At 34.3% G+C, this 21,397-nt stretch overlaps 4 protein-coding genes and 1 non-coding gene across 9 annotated transcripts; 2 read left to right on the forward strand and 3 right to left on the reverse strand.

The window, feature by feature from the left end:
* Nucleotides 1-7,052: 7,052 nt before the first annotated feature.
* Nucleotides 7,053-10,164, forward strand: LOC106445119 (cysteine protease ATG4b). 5 transcript variants are annotated; one of them, XM_013886630.3, is made up of 10 exons: nt 7,053-7,279; nt 7,804-7,882; nt 7,983-8,195; nt 8,279-8,364; nt 8,439-8,489; nt 8,573-8,937; nt 9,061-9,199; nt 9,469-9,524; nt 9,609-9,679; nt 9,840-10,164. In XM_013886630.3, exons 3-10 carry the CDS (start codon nt 8,006-8,008, stop codon nt 10,019-10,021), a joined length of 1,140 nt encoding a protein of 379 aa, XP_013742084.1. In that variant the 5' UTR covers nt 7,053-7,279; nt 7,804-7,882; nt 7,983-8,005; the 3' UTR covers nt 10,022-10,164. The 5 variants fall into 5 exon arrangements, with proteins under 5 accessions (XP_013742084.1, XP_013742085.1, XP_013742083.1 ...); XM_013886631.3 differs by having other exon boundaries at nt 7,998-8,195; XM_022717865.2 differs by having other exon boundaries at nt 7,096-7,279; nt 7,804-7,812; nt 7,944-8,195.
* A 507-nt stretch (nt 10,165-10,671) lies between these two features.
* On the reverse strand, nt 10,672-10,745 carry TRNAV-AAC. Its single transcript has one exon. It is a non-coding gene; the product is annotated as a tRNA-Val (tRNA).
* Nucleotides 10,746-10,883: 138 nt separating this feature from the next.
* On the reverse strand, nt 10,884-14,150 carry LOC106445121 (guanosine nucleotide diphosphate dissociation inhibitor 2). Its single transcript, XM_013886632.3, has 13 exons — nt 13,937-14,150; nt 13,550-13,612; nt 13,372-13,455; nt 13,183-13,290; nt 12,925-13,097; nt 12,722-12,833; nt 12,549-12,629; nt 12,374-12,436; nt 12,153-12,254; nt 11,899-12,023; nt 11,444-11,654; nt 11,293-11,367; nt 10,884-11,170 (listed from the first exon to the last, which is right to left on the reverse strand). The coding sequence occupies exons 1-13, from the start codon at nt 14,021-14,023 to the stop codon at nt 11,120-11,122; spliced, it is 1,335 nt and encodes a 444-aa protein (XP_013742086.1). The 5' UTR covers nt 14,024-14,150; the 3' UTR covers nt 10,884-11,119.
* A 1,047-nt stretch (nt 14,151-15,197) lies between these two features.
* On the forward strand, nt 15,198-19,482 carry LOC106445122 (mitochondrial proton/calcium exchanger protein). Its single transcript, XM_022717867.2, has 15 exons — nt 15,198-15,821; nt 15,913-16,401; nt 16,476-16,788; nt 16,867-17,013; nt 17,108-17,196; nt 17,278-17,370; nt 17,451-17,577; nt 17,663-17,727; nt 17,813-17,984; nt 18,081-18,275; nt 18,371-18,418; nt 18,504-18,650; nt 18,739-18,821; nt 18,886-19,001; nt 19,089-19,482. The coding sequence occupies exons 2-15, from the start codon at nt 15,941-15,943 to the stop codon at nt 19,178-19,180; spliced, it is 2,148 nt and encodes a 715-aa protein (XP_022573588.1). The 5' UTR covers nt 15,198-15,821; nt 15,913-15,940; the 3' UTR covers nt 19,181-19,482.
* On the reverse strand, nt 19,436-20,604 carry LOC106445123 (sm-like protein LSM6A). Its single transcript, XM_013886634.3, has 4 exons — nt 20,496-20,604; nt 20,126-20,282; nt 19,719-19,832; nt 19,436-19,632 (listed from the first exon to the last, which is right to left on the reverse strand). The coding sequence occupies exons 2-4, from the start codon at nt 20,241-20,243 to the stop codon at nt 19,586-19,588; spliced, it is 279 nt and encodes a 92-aa protein (XP_013742088.1). The 5' UTR covers nt 20,244-20,282; nt 20,496-20,604; the 3' UTR covers nt 19,436-19,585.
* Between the last annotated feature and the right edge of the window lie 793 nt (nt 20,605-21,397).

The following is a 21,397-nucleotide window of genomic DNA, read 5'->3' on the forward strand; positions in this document are numbered from 1 at the left end:
TTCAATACGGAAGCCACCGTAGGGTTTGAGGTTTTTGGAGTTTTGTTGTCTGCTGCAAGTAGCGGAAGAGGAGATTTCCTCTTCATATTCCCCTGAGAAGAAGAAGGGCCACAAGATTCTTGAAAGGACGGAGAAGTCACGGCTCTTGCTGTCAACTTGCGTTTCCAAGATTGGGGCCTTTTCCTCGGAGCTTTTCCATGGTTCTGATTCCCAGCGACCCGCCCTTCCGAAGAAGGGCCCAAACGAAAAACCGTTGGAACCTGAACAGGGGCCGAGACAATCGAGAGAGGAGAGTAAGACGATTCTGCCTCTTCATCACCAAGACGCTTCCTTTGCTGTTGTCGCTGAGGATCGTCCCTTAAAGGATGGTTCTGAAGGCTCTGAGTTGTCGTATCCAAGTAATTAAAAACGTGGCCCTTCCCCTTGTCGACCTCGCCTGTAATACGCATCAGCCTAATAGAAGATTCAGTCTTACTATCCTCAATACCTTGCCTGACTCTTTGGATCCTAGCCATTCTCTCAGTCTCGTCAGCATGCGAGATATACTGAAGAGCCATGATATTATCCTGTTTGGATAATTCCGGAAAGAGTGGAGGGAAACCAGGGGGACCCTCCCCAAAGTTCACACGATCATGAGGCTTCACAGTCACTTCCACAATCTTGCCTGCATTCGACGATTGAGCAGGCACAGTCTTATGTCCTGAAAGAACACCTTTTCGCAGCAAAGGGCATCGTATCTTTTCCCTATGCTTTTATGTTTATAATTTATAAATGAAACCATTTAATAAAAAAATTTGGTTGATATTAAAATGTGAATATTAATCTAAACCAGGCGTGACAAAAAAAAATTACACGTTTTCCACTCCATCTCAATTGCTTTATTTTCTAACCTTGGTTTTATATAAAAAGGGATATGACAGAAAATTTGTCGATTATTAATGTAAAGAATAATTTAAGTGTGTTTTCTATTTTCAGAATAAGAGATTGTTATTGTTTCCTAATATATTTGGCGATTGTTAATCATGTCATTATGAATCTTTATCATCACTATGAATATATACTTATACAAATATTTACTAGTTTCCTAAAGTCCTTTGATAATCACATATTCTGATATGTACTCAATCACGCAATCATTGCAAACAATTTCTATTTCAATAATGACATAAATTAATAAATGTTTGAATCAAATATTTTGAGTCTCTGGAATTAATTTGTGAGAAGATATGATATTACGTGATTGAGCACTAATTGGGTTTATACACATTCCTTTTTTTTCTACTATCACTAAGTACTGTAAGTATGAATCAAATATTGCGGGTTTCTGGAATTAATTGCAGACGTGATTGAGTGAATTTAGTATTGCTTGATTGGTGGCTAATTGGGTTTATTTACCTTCCTTTTTTGATTATCAATAACTTGACATGCATCGTTACTCCGTTAGTTTACTATATAAATACCACTTTTCTCTCAATCATATAGTTCATTCAGCTTAAAACGTTTTGCTCATTCTACAGTTTTCAAAATATTCATGCAATATTTATCTTTCTTAACTACTATTTTTTGTAAATATTTTTAAAATATTCAAAGGTTACCCAAAGATGATTTGACTTTGGAATTGGTCGAAAGGACTTGCGACTTCATGAGTGTGATTGAAAGTCATTATTAGCGATATATTTTGAGCTGAAAACACATTTACTCTTACTTCATCTTTTATTGTGTCAATCAAGTGGAAAACAGTTTTACTTCTTTTACTCTAACTATTGTTTGGAAAGAGTAAAACTGATGGTTTTTTCTCTTTGGTTTTGGCAAGAATAACAAAGTTGCGTTGGGTTCAATTAATTTCTTCTAACAACTATTTTCGTTTTTATATGTTTACTCTATAATTTTCCACTCATTTCTTCTTTTTTAATTTCCTCTCAATTACTCTAACATTTACCCATCACAACCCATGTGTTTCGATAACCCTAATCCCATTTTGTGATTAGATGAGGAAAGAAGAGAAATATATTGTTTCCCTGACAAATTGGTTTGACGTATTAAAATCACACATTTTTCTCTTTTCAATAAGCTTAAAATCACACATTGTTGTAATACCTAAAGCCCATAAGTAAATATTAGGCTATGTATAAGCCTTTGCCATTTGTTTAAACACTTTGGCTGCAGCTGGATATACATTTTTTAGAATAAAATTATGTGGAATGAGCCATACATGAAGATTCCACAAAAAAGTTACCATTTGAGCTGAATGAAAAAATCTATATTCCATCAATTCCAATAGAATACGTGGGAAAAAATGGAATGAAGTTAAAAATCATTCATAAACAAAAAATCTCTCGAATGGATGGAATAGAAGGAATGAAAAAATAAAACAACAGTTTTATATTATTTAAAAAGATCTATTAAATTTAAATTAAATTTGTTTCCATCCCACTATGTTACACAAATATTTGTAATTTCATCTATATTATTAAAGTTGAAGTACACATTGAGATTGTTTGACAATATGGATAGTAGTTAAAAAATAGTATTGTTTGGAAACATGGATAGTAGTAAGTTAGAAAAAAATAATGGGCTTATGCTACTAAAAAATTGGAAGTCCATTACATTATATTAAAAAGTAATAAGTCTATGTTACTTGATAATATATATATTCAAATCAAAATAATAATTTAAAATTGATTTATATCAAAAATTCATTCAAAAATAAACATATATTCAAAATTTCATTTTTACTAACATATTTTTCAATAACTATTATAAAAATGTTTTCAATATATATAAGAAAAATACAATACAAAGCCCAATTTCAAACACCAACTTAAATTATGGTTTTTATGTTTCACATTAAATTTTAAAATATAATTTATGTGATTATTTATATCATTGTACGTATAAAATATTATTAATTATAAGAAAACTTATTTGATGGTACTTATAAAATATGATTAATTATATGATAACACATATTTTGTAACCTATGATGACACATATAAGATATATATATATATACAATAGTGATTAGGGGTGGGCGTTCGGGTTCGTTATCGTTTTCAGGTCTTTTTGGGATTTCGTGTTCATTTCAGATCTTTGAGGATTTGGTTCGGATTTGGATAATCAATTTAAATAGGTTTGATTTAAATATTTGGTAGAGAATTAATAATTATTAAAGTATTTTTGGAGTTTTGAGTATATTTTAACTATCTAAGATATTTACGTTTGATTATTTGTATATATTTTCAAGCATTTAAGCAAACTAAAAAGTATCATATATATTCTGGATGTTTTTATATATATAAAATCTAAAAATAATTAATGTATATATTAGTATATAAATCTATTTTGGATACCCAAAATACTTCGGTTCGGATCGGATTAGATTTCAGTTCTTCAAATACCAAAATTTTGAATAATTCGGATATTTAATCAATTCCGGTTCGGATTTAGTATTACATATTCGGATTGGGATCGGTTCAATTCTTCGAATTCGAGGTTTTTTCCCAACCCTAAATAGTGACATAAAAATCAAATAGCATCATATTTTTTTAAAAAAATACACCCGCACAGGCGTGCGGGTCAAAATCTAGTTCATCTTATTTCTTTAACTGTTATCATTCCATTTGCTTGTATTCCATTTTTCTTAATTCATCTCATTCCACGTAGTCCTATTCATATGATAATAATAAGGCTTTGCCATTTGACTATAATAAGCTTTTCTTATCCCCTATATATTATTTGAGAAGCATTACAATATTTTTTTTGTAGACACATGTCATTACTATAATGATTTTTAGAATCCTTAGAGAAATAAGTTGGTTCATTTAAATATATAATAAGTTTTTTTATTAAACTATACATAAATACATTATTAATGTGCTTCATTATTTCCTTAAATAAAATTACGGAATTGCCTAATGTGGCTAAAATATATATGACAATTAGTGATTTGGAATAATAAAGACTAGGATAAGACCCGCGCCTTGCACGGGATTAAGTTATTATTTTTATTATATTTTGGAGAATGAAACAATAGTTTGGCTTCATTTGGATTACGGGTGTTCAATCCGGATATCGGGTTGGTTTCGGTTCGGTTCGGTTTTTTTCGGTATTTGGTTAGTAAAATATAACTACTATTCTAAATCCATATTTACTTTGACTTTAGTCTTTCACATACTTTTGAAAGATTTCAACTGGACGACTAAATTGATCAGCCAATCTTGTTGCTTTAAATCATTAGTGTGTATATATATATATATATATATTATTTAGTTTGAATATTTATTAAATAAAAATTTATATGCGTTATATTTTATGATCATTTGTAACTTATTATAACAAAAAAAATAATCTATTGATCACAAAATTTTCAGAGTGGGAATATTCAAATTTCTAATAATATATAGACGTTTTGAAAAATTCAAATATAACATATAAGAAAAAATATAAATGTTTTTATTATATATTTAATATGATTTTTAATATCTTTCAATAATATAAAATTAAAAAAAAAGAACTAAGATACCAAAATTGTTATCAAATATTTATTATTCATAATAATTAATTTTCATATATACGTTAATCATATTAGGTAATTTCGTAGCTTCTAATTAAGGAAAGTGCAAAAAACAATTTGGTAGATTATTTATCAATTCGATAGTTAGTTTAATAAAAAATATAATGTAAGTCAAGATGGACCAACCTATTTTTCTAAGAATAGTATATTTTATATAGTCATTTATTAAATGAGAATTTATAATCATACAGTTCTATGATCATTCATATCATTTTATAACTGAATATTTAAATCATCGATAACAAAATTTTCAATGTGAAATCTTTAATAAATTTATAATTTATAAATATTTTTGAAAACTCATTGAAAGTTTTAATATTAAAATATTTATGTAATCTTATGGTATATAGTATAATCTATATATATATATATAAATATATATGTTTTACTATTAAATGATATTTTTTACTCATATGGTTTTAAAATAATGTGTATCTTCTTATAATATTAAATAAAAGTTCATATTAATTCAATTTTATGATCATTTGTAACTTATTATGACAAAAAAAATAATCTATTGATCACAAAATTTTCAGAGTGGGGATCTTCAAATTTCTAATAATTTATAGACGTTTTGAAAAATTCAAAATATAACATATAAGAAAAATTATAAATGTTTTTATTATATATTTAATGTAATTTCTAAATATATTTTAATAATATAAAATTTAAAAAAGAACTAAGGTACAAAAATTGTTATCAAATATTTATTATTCATTATAATTAATTTTCACATATACGTTAATCATATTAGGTAATTTCGTAGCTTTTATTTAAGGAAAGTGAAAAATATTTTTTGGTACGTTATTTATCAATTCGATAGTTAGTTTAATAAAAAGTGTAATATAAGTTAAGATGGACCAACCTATTTTTCTAGGAATAGTATATTTGGTATAGTTATTTATTAAATAAGAATTTATAATCATACGGTTCTATGATCGTTCATATCGTTTTATAACAAAATATTTAAATTATCGATAACAAAATTTTCAATCTGAAATCTTTAATAAGTTTATAATTTATAAATGTTCTTGAAAATTCATTGAAAGTTTTAATATTAAAATATTTATGTAATCTTATGGTATATAGTGTTTAATATATATATATATATATATATATTTTTTTATTATTAAATGATATTTTTTACTCATATGGTTTTAAAATCATGTGTATCTTCTTATAATAAAAATGTTAAACCATTGATCATTAATTTTTAACATAATAATTTTAATAGTTTTAGTCATTTATTGTCGTTTTTAAAAATTCAAAATATAACATATACGAAAAAATCTAAATTTTATTTTTATAGCAAATTTGATTGTTTAATTTATTTTAATAATATAAAATTTAACAAAAAATGATGGAGGAGATATACATTGTTATCAAATCTTTATTATTAAACTCATTAATTGTCATATATATATTAGTAATTTATGGTAATTCCGTAGGTTTTATTTAAGGAAAGAAAATATCATATCATATCATTTTATCATATAGTTTGACCAACTTATGTATCTAACAACATATAAAAATCGAATGTGGACCTACTTATTTTTCAATTGAATGTAATTGACTACCTAATTGAGTGCCACCTATGCATTGGGGCCTCTTTTAATTAATACAAAATTGAGGTTACATCTTTTCAAATGTTCCTCAATTAATATATAAGGGATTTGATAAAAATAAATGTATCTTATATTATATTTGTTTAGTTTTAAACTATTAAAATAAATTAAACAACCATAGTAACCATATAATTAAAAAAAATTTCTTTATATGTTATATTTTGAATTTTTTAAAATGAGTATAAATTACTAAAACTGTTAAAAATCTCACATTCAAATTTTGTGATCCATGATTTAAATTTTTTGTTATGACAAGATACAAATGATTAAAAATTATATAAGTTAAAAGTCTCATTTAATAAGTATTAAAAATGAAAGATATATAAATATATATATATATATATATTCCATATAAATAATACATAAATATCTTAATTTTGAAATTTACTTTAAACAATTTTTTTGATAAAAATATGAAAAAATATTGACAACTTAATTTAAAAAAAATCTTATTAATTACTTGATCTATTAATCCCACAGTAAAAATTTTGTTATCAGTAATTTAAAATTTTGGTATAACAGATACAAATAATAAAAAAAAATATAAGCAAAAACCATTATTTAATAAATATTAATATTAAAATATACTATATATGTCACGATTATATAAATTTAATTATATGCCATATCAAATAGAAAAAAATATATTTTGGATTAATAATTTTTTCTTATATGTTTGCACCAATTTAATTATATAAGTAATAGTTAGTGACTTTTAATTATTCAATATATATTTATTATTTCATAATATGTTAAAAACATATAGTATATAAAATAAATTTTATATATAATATTCATTTCGCGCAAGGCGTGGATCTTAATCCAGTATTTAATTATTTCTGGATTATGGTAATGCAATGTTTAATTAATTTAAGTTTTATCAATCGAGATTGGAAGCAAAAGATAATTATTACGTAAAAAAGGAGAACACGAAACTTTATATTTTCCCTAAAAACACGAAATCGATCTTCCCCCAATTCAAACTTCTTCTATTCTTCGGAGTCTCCGTTGATTCGCAGTCTCTTCGTCGCCGGAGGTCTCATCTCCTTCATACCTAGTCAGCCTGATCGATTCGAATAAGGTGATCCTTCTTTAAATTGCCAAATCTCGTTCCTCGAATTGGACTAGGAGGAATCTTTGTGCATATGCTTTCTGATTGCATGATCTGATTTTCAAATTTCGATTAGTGCTGTGTAGTTACATATCGGAATCGAGTATTAGCTTTGGCTGATATTAACCTGTTGAAGCTCATTAGATTCTCTATGATTCAATAACTAGCTACGAACCGGAGCTTCTATCTCTGGTGGTAAAGGGCTTACAGTTGTGAGTACCGCTACCTGGGTTCGAATCCCGGCCACTGGGAAATTAACATTTCGGCATCGCCAGGGACCGAGGACCGACACGTGGCAACACGTGACTAGTCTGGATCACTTCTGTGGAGCCAGTATACCTCTATATAATTCAAAAAAAAAAAAAAAAAAACTAGCTACAATATGCATTTATGGCTTTTATCTTAATCGTTGTGTTCATTAGATTCTCTGTGATTCCTTGGCTGATATGAACCTGATGCATTTTTTTTAATCTCTCAATCCTTTTTTATTGCAGACAAAAAAGGTAGATTCTTTCTGGGGGTTGATTTTCTTATATGAGACAAGACATGTTGCGTTTGTGTCTTTACGTCTAGGTAATGAAGGCTATGTGTGATAGTTTTCTTCCTTCAAAATGTTCTTCATCATCAACCGCAGATGAGAAACGTGATAAATCCACACTTAACGGTTGGACAGTAATTGTAAACACAGCGTCTTCTATGGCTAGTGGCGCGATTAGGAGGTTTCAAGATCGTGTTTTAGGGCCGAGTAGGACCGGCATTCCCAGCACTACAAGTGAGATATGGCTACTGGGTGTCTGTTATAAAATCTCAGAAGCTGAATCTTTAGGAGAAGCAGATGCATTCAGACAAGACTTTTCGTCCTTGATATTAATAACATATCGTAGAGGTTTGTAGATTCACTTCAGAGTTCAGATCAAGCTAGCGTTAAGTGGGTTACAGAGAACTCATTTTATTATTTTTTTTTAACAGGTTTTGAGCCTATTGGAGAGACAACGTATACTAGTGATGTTGGATGGGGTTGTATGCTTCGAAGCGGACAAATGCTCTTTGCGCAGGTCTGATTTTGTGATTAGTTTTAATCTTTTGGCTTGAGGTTACACATTCTCTTATGCGATCCATCTTTAAACAGGCATTGCTATTTCAAAGGCTGGGAAGGTCTTGGAGGAAAAAGGAATCTGAGGTTAGTTGTTGTGTGTTTCCAGCCTGTGTCTTAGTTACTGAAGATACAATACTATATTGAGCTTGTTGGGTTTGATGATGCAGCCGTCTGAAGAGGAATACTTTGAGATCTTGGAACTTTTTGGTGATTCTGAGGCTTCGGCGTTCTCCATTCACAATCTTATACTAGCCGGAGAATCTTATGGCTTGGCTGCTGGGTCATGGGTTGGACCATATGCTGTTTGTCGATCATGGGAATCATTAGCTCGGAAGAAAAGAGAAGAAACTGGTGTTGCCATGGCTGTTCATATCGTTTCTGGCAGCGAAGATGGGGAGAGAGGTGGAGCTCCAATTCTCTGTATAGAAGATGTTGCTAAAGCTTGTTTGGAGTATACAGAACGAGAAACTGAGTGGACTTCAGTTCTTCTCTTGGTCCCACTGGTTCTTGGACTTGACAAAGTCAACCCAAGGTTTGTGACGTTATCAAATTTGATCGTTATGGTAATAGAGTTTGTGTGCAGGAGTAACTTATTATGAAATTTTGGCTATGCAATCATTGGTATCTTTCTAAAACGTTTTAAATTTGTTTTCAGGTACATTCCATCTCTGATAGCCACTTTCAGTTTCCCTCAAAGCCTGGGGATTTTGGGTGGCAAGCCAGGTGCATCGACTTACATAGTTGGAGTTCAAGAAGACAAAGGTTTCTACCTTGATCCACACGATGTTCAACAGGTTTTCCTGATCACTACTTATAAATTCTCGTTCTAGTATCAGAAAAGACTTACGATTACCGAAAATACTAGTAAACTTTTGATCTGGCATGCTTTGATTTGAAGTTAGAGACATCAAGATAGTTCATATTCATGATATCATTATATTGTCTCTGTCACATTAATATATCTATTGTTCAATTGGTTTGTGGGACTGATATTAATCATCCATGGGCTTCATCTCACATTTTGGTGTCACTGATTAAGCCTCTTATCGGTAATGGTTGGTAGGTAGTGACAGTGAACAAAGAAACTAAAGATGTTGACACATCGTCTTACCATTGCAAGTGAGTTAATTGATCATTTTAGCCTCATTTAGTTCTGTCTCTACATGGTTCTCACTAGTTATTTATCCTACTTATCTGCTGCAGTACTCTTCGTTATGTTCCGTTGGAGTCGCTAGACCCGTCGCTAGCTCTTGGATTCTATTGCCGGGACAAAGGTCTGTACTTGTACTGGTTCAATAAATTTTTAATCGTTCTTAACCAGTATCAACAACTCAATTCTAATTTCTTTGGTTTTGGTTTGGTTACACTATACTCAATACCGGTTTATTTAGGTTTTTTTTTGCTGATATCACTTGCTACAACTTTGGTAAACAGATGATTTTGATGATTTTTGTATACGAGCAACGAAGCTAGCAGGAGACGCCAACGGCGCTCCATTGTTCACGGTGACTCAATCTCACAGAGGTGGTGAGCGTGGGATTGCAGAAACCAGCTCTGTGGCATCATCTACAGAGATATCTGGTGAGGAGCATGAAGATGACTGGCAATTACTTTGAACAATTTCACTAGTCATTCGTCTTCATTTTGTCACTTTGTCCGAATTATCTCAGTTTACGTCTCAAAACACCATTCTTTCTACTTGGATACGAATATTTGATGTTGTGCTATAACAAAATAAAATAAACACTGATTATGATCAGTCACGTCGAAGAATCTTGACATTTTTTTAAACGCTGAATTATCATTAAGCCAACCGGCAAAGGATTCAAGTTACCACTCCAAAACAGAGGAGGGGAAGAGTAAAATAAATAACAGAGGACAAAGACCCATTACTCCATTAGGGTCAGAGAAGAGTACAAGATCCAAAGGAGGACACATTCAGGTACAAGTAACAAAACCTATGATGAAAAATGTAGTCATCATACTTGAATTTGATACCAAAGCAAAATATGTTTTTTACTACTTCTATAAAGAAAAATGAAACTATATTTGGATTAGTACTAACCGTTACTTGTCTTTGATTCTTTTGCTCCAAGTTTTATATATTTATAAATATAGGCACTCATGCAAAATATAAACAAGGTCGTTGTAGTATAGTGGTAAGTATTCCCGCCTGTCACGCGGGTGACCCGGGTTCGATCCCGGCAACGGCGTTCTTTTTTATAAAATCTTAATATTTTGAACTTAATGGGGAAAAAACAATAAATGGCTTCGCCCGGGTTCGAACCGGAGACCTTCAGTGTGTTAGACTGACGTGATAACCAACTACACCACGAAACCTTTTGAACAAAATTCAAACCATTTTTAATTATTATTCACTTCCATTCCGTATTCTCAGATTATTTTAAACCAAATCGAATCAAGGTGAATCATTGTCGTTAAAGTTATGCTTAATTGCATCACTAAATTCATACACGATTACATTCTAAAAATTAATAACGAGAAAAATAAGTAAACACAAAGTAGAGGCAAGCAAGTCTTAAAGAGCTTCGTATGTCTTAACCGGGAATTCAACAGTAAGGGGAACTAGACATGAGCATCTGTATGTTTGGTCTTCAAACCGAAAAAAACAAACAATAATAAAAAAAAGGACACAAAAGCAAGAGTCGAAACCACAACTCGAGAGCACGAACCACCCGGTTCTTTGTGGTTCCTCATTCCTCTTCAGTACTTGCTGCACTCAGATCAACACTTAGGTCCAGTTGCTGCAACACAAGACATTAAGAGGTAGGAACACAAAATTGATGTGAAAGATGTAAAGGAAACCAAAGTTTTTTCTTTACATGACATCAACATATCCATCCGCAGGGAATTTCAGAACGTTTACCTTTCCAGTGATAAGAGTATACATGTTCAACACATCAGCAACAGTTGTCTCAAAGTGTGTTGTAGCATCATAGCTCTGTAATCACCAACGAAAGCGTTAGATACTTAAAGCACTCAACTGATACAGAAACTAGAGATGGGTCTCAGCTTACCGTTGATATAAAGCAGTTGTCCAGAGCAGGCTCGTTGACAGGCTCGTATCTATCATACACGTCGAAGAATATCTCATCAACAGGGCCCAATAGATCAATTCCAGCCTTTAGTTCAGTTTGAGGGTTATCAGTCTCTGCATCTGTCGACACAAATGCTATGAATTTTCCCTTGGGAGCAACGTTGTGGGAGTACGAACAACAGAATACATACCTGTCAGAGTATAGAGACCTCACACAACGTCAGAACCAACAGAGAAAAATAAAGAGAATGGTAACAAATGACAAAACAAAAATGTCTGTGTGTGGATGTGAAATCAAGTTGTGCTCAAAAGAGGGTTTCCAGCTATATGAAAAGAGATAATCTTATAGCAAGCTTAAGAACATATGCAATATGGTATTGAGATGGAGCTTAGGCATCACAAAACATTAAAAAGGCAAAATACAAAAGAAATTACATGTCTGATTTGCGGGCCAACTGCTTCTGAGGTATGATGACCTGTACTGAGTGAGAGTCATTGGTGTTTGGAATAGGGTGGCTCATAATAGCAATGGCCCGAGCAACTCTGCCAATCTTTCTAACCTGTTCGATCATGATTCTTCATCATATCATGAAACATTTCATACAAATAATGCAAATAACCAGAAAAAAAAGAAGGGTAAGCTTAAATCATAATTGATACTTTGAAAATGCTAGGAACTTCAATATTACCTTGTTGGGCAGGTAAGAAGGGTCACACACAATCTTTTTGCATCGTGCGGTCTCTCCCTCAGATGTTACACCAGTAACCTTTCCTTCTTCGTCAAACTCTACCTGCCATAATATTAACAGTGATGTATATGAGTCTATTCTACATCTCACACCCTTCTCACAGACTTGACCACAAGAAAAAAAAAACACAAAGATGGTATAAAAAGGAGGAAGAGAGATACCTTGCACTCAGGTTTGTTCAACATATAAGTGCCACCATAGACAGCGCTAAGTCGTGCAAAAGCCTAAACAAGGAGAAGAGATAGAGAAGAATCACAGAAGAATCAAAAAAATTAATCATCTAAAGCTTCAGGAAAATTCATGCAACCAAGGCAAATATCTGAGGGAGAGATAAACCTGAGGGAGTTCTCCCAACCCATAGAGAGGATAAATATATGGAGAGGTTCCTTGGAAACGTGCAAGAGACTCCGCATAGAGCTACCCAGCCATTTAAAGCGAGAATATCAACTTAGCTGCTTCAGAACTAAACAGACAGCTAATAAAAACAAGGGATAGTCTCAAAACTTTACCTTCATTCTCATTACAGTATCCAAGGCTGGTTGATTGAGATGCTGGTCATTGGTGTGAAGTGCCACTGCATGACCAATAAAGTCAATAGTGTTCTCATCAAGACCAAACTTCCTGCAGAAGTGTTATCTAAATGGTTAAAATCTTAATAGAAACTCATTTAACACCAGAATCAAGCTTAGAAGGGATTAGGGAATCAGCTTACGCAATCAGTTCCTTAGTTGTAAGTCTGGTCAAATCCATTCCGTTATGTGTCTTGGGATCCTTCTCGTCGTAATCCTGAACATAACTGAAAAACTTTCCAGCACGACGTTTCTCAAAAATACCCATGAGAGGAGACTTCAGGGCTTCCATAGGAGTCACTGGCACCTTTTGAACCTGTAAGCAAAATTTTCATCAACAGTTAAAGAGTCATCAGCAAAAACGATTCTATAAAAATCTGCAACCAGAGAGAATCTTGTACCTTCCCTTTAACGAAAACATAGCTTCCATCAACGGCCTTGAAGGACAAGTACTTTGTAACGTCTGTGTGAATAAGGGTACGCACAAGCTTGCCATTCCCCATCATAAACTGGTCAATCACATTGAATTAATTAGTGAGTCATAATTATAATTAATTAGCCTAAAATAAAACGAATGGCACAACAAATACCTTAGGCATCATGTCAACATTGTAGTCTCTGCTAGCACCTAAATGCTCAGGAGCCTTGTCTTCTCCCCTGAACTTCTTCCAAAGCTGCAAATGAAATAAACAAAAATCATCCGTATAATAAATGTAACTGCTAATAAACCACCACAAAACCTATAAAGAAAAGCTGAGAAAGAAGAACCTGGTTGAGATTAAGAGATGTAGATTCTCCACCATAGTAATCATTCCTGTCCATGTGAAGCACCTACTCATTAAATATCCACAAAAAAAAAAAACAACACTTCTCATCATCAGTCTCCCACCAAAACCAATACCTTTGCAAACCAATAAAGCTTATCACATAACAAGTAATCATAAACCGAACATATATCAAGTCGGATTATATAACCAGTTTGGTTTATACTAAACCGGACTATACATTTGAATTCATCAATCTAAATGATACAAGCGGAGATCTCATCTGATTTTGAGATCCGATCATCATAATACAAATTAAAATCAGAGAATCTAATCCGGATCAACGAGATCATGAATCAAAAAGCTACGAGGGAAGAGGGATCGAGAGGACCTTGACGCCATCGACGGAGAGGAGACCGCTGAGGATGCACTCTTTGAGACCGGTGCCGAGAACGATGACCTCGTACTCTTCATCCATGATTGATCCCGAAAGTCTCGTTGAGATGAGTTGTGAGATCAGTGACGGACGACGAGGTCTATTTAGAAAATAGATGATGCCTAGCTTGTAGTTGTAGGGGTGGAATTTGTAATCTGGTTTCTAATGGGCCTAATCGTCAAATTGAATATGATATAAGGACTAACAGTGAAATCCTGTAATTTTAAAATCAAAATCATGCGCTAGCCAATAGAAATTCCATGACAGTAATTTTTTTTAATTTATTTCAATTGGATTTGTCCCATTTGTTAAAAAAATAAAATAATGTATATATTTTAACAGTGTAAATATAAATGCGAGTAACCTTGATACATTTTTCTTGAATCACTTAATTTTCTCACATAAAAAATGGGGGATTCAAAACGGTAAGAAACTCAAAAGGTATAAAACCTTGGTAAAGCATAATAATATTATGTTTTGTGTTTTGACATTTACCTTTACAGTTATTAAATTTCTAGAATGCTAACTATATGCTTTAATAAATATTTTAATATTTTATAGTTATACTAAATATTTTAATTTTTGTGTTTAGTTATAAACTTATTTTGATGAATTATAAAAAATTAGATATACAAAAAAATAAGTAAAAAAAATATAGACTTACAATAACATTATTACTTAGTTAAACATATTTAGACTAACAAAGATTTATTTAAATCAATTTCCGGTTTAACTAATTTGATGGATGTAAAAAGAAAAGTAATTTGATGCACACCTAATGCTCATTTATCAATTTTTAGAACATTGATTAAAACTATGCGTCATTGCTCTTGGGGTTCTAAGTATTACATCTAACAAGTTTAAGTACGTAATATTTCAAAAAAAGAAAGGGTCTAAATAAGTATATTAGCTTGAAAATATCTATTTATTTTTTTCAAAAAAAAGAAAGGGTCTAAGTAAGTATATTGGCTTGAAAATATCTATTTATTTTTTCTTCAAACACACTATGGATGCTCTGTCGTTTTGGTCTTGGGTATTTTATTTGGTTTATCGCGTGAAATAGAAAGACGTCGAGAGTGAGTCAGCCTGGTCAGAGTCCACTCGTTTACGAGCTTATGCTGAGCTGGATAAAATTGTTACAGGTGGAACCCGAGAGTAACAAACGAAGTCGTTTCCCTTATATAAAAGTTTGAACGATATAAAGTGAAAATATGATCAGAAACATAGAAAAAAAAGTGAGATATTGTGAGAGACGATTACAGCTGGGAGAGAAAGATCATGATCAAGATAGAAAGATCGCGAAGTGTTCATAGCTCTTTCTCCAATTCAAGCTACAAGTCTTCAGTGTCTGAAGGCTCAGAGGAAGACATAGAGTCGTTCTCGTCGTAGTCGCTGTGATAGTCTTCTCCTGTATATGTTTTGTGTAGAAGATTGTAATAGCTGCACAAAAGCAAACGATATCAATCTCAGTATCATCTTCCTTATTGCATCATCTCGATCAATAGTGGATAAGCTTGAGAGTTTTGATCTCTCTTCAGACACTAAGGCAATAAAGTCTGGCTAAATAAATTTTGTGTGTTCTTAATTGTTTTAGATTGAACACAAACGAAATCAAATCAAGCACAAAATCGATTGAACTAGAACAATTAAGATTGATCAGAATTGAGAATTGAATCTCGGTTCTTAATACACACAAAAAAGAAAAAAAAAGAAAAAAGAAGAAAAGGAAAATAAAATCCTTTCTCACGATTTATTTGCCGCATCCCTAAAACCTCTCAAAACTCTCACCGGAGATCAAACCTCTCATCTCCAGATTCCTCCGTCTCCTCTTCTCGTATCTGTAAGTGATACGTCGTCGTTTCCAGTTTTCGTTTTCAACTTCTTTCTCCGTCCGGTTTCAATTGATCGATGCACAGCTGATTCCTCTGTAGACAGACAACAAAGAGAGATTTCAAGAAAATGGCGTCAAGAGCGATCTTACGGAGAAAGAGTATCGTTTCTGATTACTTGAACGTCTACGCTCGTTCAGCTCAGAGCTTTCAATCTTTTGGAAACTCTGCTCACAAAGTCAACAACCCTCCTTTGGTAGCCAAAGACAAGTCCTTTACTGGAGGATATGGTCTACCTCTACTTTTGCGTTCTAGGTTCCATGGCTCTTCAGAGATGGGTTCTTCAGGGATGAGATACATGAGCGTGTCTATCCATAACGCTACTAAGAAACCCGAAGAAGAGGAGAAGAGGAAAGAGGCGTCTCCTGAGGAATGTGACCAAGCTGTTGAGAGTCTGAGCAGTGTTAAAGCCAAAGCGAAGGCTAAGCGTCTTCAAGATTCCAAGAAGGTTGCTCGGTCGATTCTTCAGAGGACTTGGGTTTTTATTCTTGGCATTGGTCCTGCTTTGAGAGCTGTTGCCTCCATGAGCAGGTTTGAGCTCTCTCTCTCTTCTAACACCGTGTGTTGTTGAATTTTGCTGTACTGAATTTATGTTTTGTCTACAGGGCGGATTGGGGGAAGAAGCTCACTCACTGGAAACAAGAGTTTGTGTCAACGTTGAAACATTATTGGCTGGGGACGAAACTACTCTGGGCTGATACTAGGATCAGTTCAAGGTTGCTGCTTAAGCTGGCTGGTGGGAAGAGTCTCTCTAGGAGAGAGAGACAGCAGCTAACTCGAACGACAGCTGATATCTTTAGATTAGTGCCGTTTGCTGTGTTCATTCTCGTGCCGTTTATGGAGTTTCTCCTGCCGGTTTTCTTGAAGCTCTTCCCTAATATGTTGCCGTCGACTTTCCAGGACAAGATGAAAGAAGAGGTATGTTTCCATTGGAGTGTAGGCTTTATTGCATTGGGTTAATACATTTTTCATGATGCTCTTTTTGTTAATGTGCAGGAAGCATTGAAAAGGAAGTTACTTGCTAGGATAGAATACGCTAAGTTTCTTCAGGAAACTGCCAAGGAGATGGCTAAGGAAGTTAAGCACTCGAGGACTGGTGAAGCGAAGCAAACCGCTGAGGACCTGGTTGAGTTTCTAGATAAGGCAAGTCATGGATCTTGTGTTGGCTCAGATACTACTCTTTCTTTTTGAATTTTTGAATTTTCATTCCTTACGTTCTTAAAATCTCGCCTTGCAGGTTCGAAAAGGTCGACTAGTCCAAAACGATGAAATTTTGGGCTTTGCAAAGCTTTTCAACGATGAGCTTACTTTGGATAACATTAGCAGGTTTGTTGCTCCTTTTCTTTTGAATCTCAGAAATGTGTTGTTGTGTGTACATGTTCTGACCTCTTTGAGTTCAATTTACAGGCCTCGCTTGGTTAGCATGTGTAGAATTATGGGTATTAGCCCATATGGAACAGATGCCTATCTGCGATATATGCTAAGAAAAAGACTGAGGAGGTAAGAAGCTTTCACATCTCATTGTTATTGGACTGTTAACCTTGCTTTGGTGTTTAGTTTTTACACTTTTTTCAATGCAGCATCAAGGAAGATGATAAACTGATTAGAGCTGAGGGCGTGGATTCCCTCTCAGAAGCTGAGCTACGCGAAGATTGCAGGGAGCGGGGAATGCTGGGGACGCTTACAGTTGAAGAGATGAGGCAACAGGTTTCTTTGTTATTTGTTTATGAAACTCTATGATGAAAAAATAATGTTGCAGCTTTAATATTTTAGTATCAAAATGATCTTGCAGCTTCGCGACTGGATGGACTTGTCACTTAATCACTCTGTCCCCTCGTCGTTACTGATCTTATCTAGGTAGGTTCCAGAACTACTTTTCTCGTTATCTTTTTCTTCCATCGGTTTTACTGCGAAGAACTTTCTGATTGGACTTTATATTCAGGGCATTCACGGTTGCAGGAAGAGTTGAGGCAGATGCTGTCAGGGCAACTCTTTCTTCTCTTCCTGACGAGGTTGTGGATATTGTTGGTGTTACTTCTCTGCCATCTGAAGACCCTCTATCTGAGCGGCTAAGGAAACTAGAGTACCTTGAGATGCAAGACGAACTGATCAAGGTTTGATATTAAACCATTGATTGTATTTTGTTATGCTTGCTTGAGGTAGAGAACTCAGTTTTAAATGTTTGAAATTTTATATTGATATATATGTAGAAAGAAGAAGAGAAAGAAGAGGAAGAGCTTACAAGGATTAAGGATGTTAAAGGTGGTGAAGAGGATAAGGCGCTGCAAGAGATGACTATACCAACGGCCAGAGAAGCCCAAGAACAGGCCAGAGCTAGAGTTCTTGAACAGCAAGATGATCTTTGCAAACTTAGCCGTGCACTGGGCGTTTTGGCTTCCGCTTCTGTAAGTAAAATGATTCTTATGTTTTTCAACAATGAATATGCAAAACAATTTTATCTGTTCGCTATTTGAGACTGTTTGCTTTTTTATATAAACAGTCAGTATGTAGAGAGCGCGAAGAGTTCTTGAGGCTGGTCAAGAAAGAGGTACAGTGTCCACTTGTCAATAAGTAATTTGCTTGATTAGCATATTGTGTCCGAGATTGAAGTCATTGTTCATCTGTTTTTCCAGGTGGAGTTCTATAACACAATGGTCGAGAGAGAAGATGTTGATGGGGAAAAAGCTGCAATGAAAGCATACAAAGCAGCTAGAGAAGATAGTGACCAAAGTGATGAAGTTGCTGAAGCAGATGAGGTTTCTTCTGCGCTAATGGAAAAGGTAAAATGACTCAAAAATCAATTTAAAGAATCTTAAACTGCCATGAGATTTGTGTATAAGAGCTAACTCTTCAGGTATACATTATAAGGTTGATGGTCTGATACAAAACCTCGAGAAGGAGATTGATGATGTGGATATCAAAATTGGCAAAGGCTGGCTGCTTCTTGATAGGTATATAATCGACCACCTTTTTTTTGTTTCTGAGACTGTAACGTTTTGAATGCACACAATGCAGGGATCGAGATGGAAAGGTCACACCTGATGAAGTTGCAGCAGCTGCGATGTACCTGAAGGATACACTTGCTAATGAAGGTCTTCAACAACTAATCAGTAATCTCTCCAAAGATAAAGGTAAAGACTCCTCTCCTTGTTGAGCTCCTAATCTCTCTGAAGTGAATCTGTTAATTGATCTTTTTATTGAATATGGTTTCTCAACAGAGGGAAGAATTATGGTGGAGGACATTGTAAGGTTGGGGAGGTTGGGAAGTAAGCCAGAAGAAAATGCAACAGAGGAAGAAGAATCAAATTAAACGGAAAGAGTACTCTGATTCTTTTGAAAACTAGAGGAGAAACTACTACACTCTTTAATACTGAGAGAAACTATACTCTACATAATAGAAGGCGGCTGAGATTGAGCAAACTTAAGCTATTTGAAGAGCTAACACTTTAGTATATGTGCTTGTCGTAACAACAAGACGAGCCTGATTAATCCACTTATCTTGCTTATTTTGTACAAGTCGCAAGTAATTAAATTAGTTTGCGTTAAGTGACGTCTGCTATTACCATGTTTATAACAAAAATTCATTCAAGAAAAACAAACATCTTTGATACATGTCAATCGTCAAGTGCAAGAGTTGTTTTAGAAAGAGGTCAAAGCAGGTAACATCTATAAGATAGCCATGGCTGGTGATGATGATGAATGCATGAGGAAGGGTCTAAGCTCCGTCAGCTAAAGGTATGTTCACAGTACTGATGTAAAGAACTGCACCCAAAGAAAAACAAAGAAAGTTTATATGCATACATAAACCGAATGATGTACAAAGAAGAAAGGTAAGAGATATTAGTTACCATTGTTTCCACGGATGAAGGCATCACCATATTTGTTCTTGAGCTGCCCGTTAACATACTCCTCCGTCTGCTCCATTGCTATGTTCATATACCCGTCAAGACAAGCAAGAATGCCTGTGTAAGAGAAGAATCAAGAACTCAATCTTAAAAGGGGATATTAGAATGAGAATTGGCAAGAAGAGAGTATACACAAACAGCCAAATTGGTTACTGTGATCCAACGGTGGCTTACGTTTCCATAAGCCCCCTTACAAATGAATAAAGTTACAAGAGTAGAGAGGCTTTAAAAGCAACTCTTTGGTTCCAATCAAGTTAGCCACAGGAACAAACAAGACCTAAAGTCAAGACTTGTAGGAGCCTAAGAAGAAGAAGATAGCTACAGAGAAAGAGAGAGAGACAGAGACTAACCACGATAATCAACACCAGAGTTGAGCTTCACAACAACAGGTCTCCCACGGATGGATTTGAGGAAATCAGCAGGTGTCTTCGTGGTTCCAGAAACTTTATTATCTCCACTTCCACTCATCTTATCTGTTCTTCTTCAAAGCACAATCCTTTAACGTAACTACAAACACAAACAGAGAGAGATCTGAAATCAACTGTGTTGCTCCAAACGAGACTACGATTCAGAATCTCAGATACACAAACGAAACTCATACGTTATTCCTCAACAACCTCTCAGTTCTTAGTACTCTAAAGCTCCTAACTTTCGACTCAATAGAAGCTAATCGATCGAACGAGTAAAGAAAAATTGAAACTATCCGATGAAAAACCATACCTGACCTACTCGAGTCGACGACAGAGAGACAGAGAGAGTAACCTAAGGGTTTTATTGTTACTTTCAAAACTATATGTTATATCATAAATTTATTCGAGCTTACAGACAAAAATTTAATAATATTTTCATATTGGTCCCATTCTTTCGCCAAGATTTTAATATTAATAAAACGAGAGCAAACCTAATTATAAAGCCGAAGCCCAACAAAACAAATATCAGGAAGTCCAAAACTCTACAGGCTAAATAAGATAAGTTAAATGGACCTGTGGTCCAAAACAAAAGAAACCAGACAATTTCGGTAGATCCACACGTCAAGAAGACCGGACACGTATAAAGATTAACACCGTCAAGACGACACGCGTCTTTTCCGCCTAAATTTGACCGTCACCGCCTCGAAACGTCGTCAGAGCTACACCACCGCAAACCTCGAGATTAGAATACCGGAAAGCCTCCCTCGAAACCAACTCTTCTCTTCAACGCTTTGTCTTCACTTCGGAGAGCTTCATCGATCCAATCGAAATCTCATCCGACTGAACAAAGCCGTGAACCACTTGGAACCACGAACCGAGAACCACACACGAGCCACAAGCGGGATCCAAAACCGATCCAAAGAACTGAAACACCTAAAGTCAGGGACGCAAGACTGAGAGAGCTTTTACCCCCCGGAGACAAAACCAACGACGACGGAGTTGAAAAAGCCTCCACCTCCCAGAGACAAGAACCGGCGGCGACGGAGCTGTAGGAACCTCCACCTCCTAGAAAGAAAACATCAACTGGTAAGACGACTACCTTCACCGTGCCAAACTTCCACACGACCGCGCCTTTACTCCAGAAACAGATCCATCACGGATGGGACCTGAACCAGAACTCAGGTAAGGCGGAGGTCAGAGGAGACGAAAGAG

The sequence above is a fragment of the Brassica napus genome, chromosome A4, assembly GCF_020379485.1.
Source record: "Brassica napus cultivar Da-Ae chromosome A4, Da-Ae, whole genome shotgun sequence".
Classification (NCBI taxonomy): Eukaryota; Viridiplantae; Streptophyta; class Magnoliopsida; order Brassicales; family Brassicaceae; genus Brassica; species Brassica napus.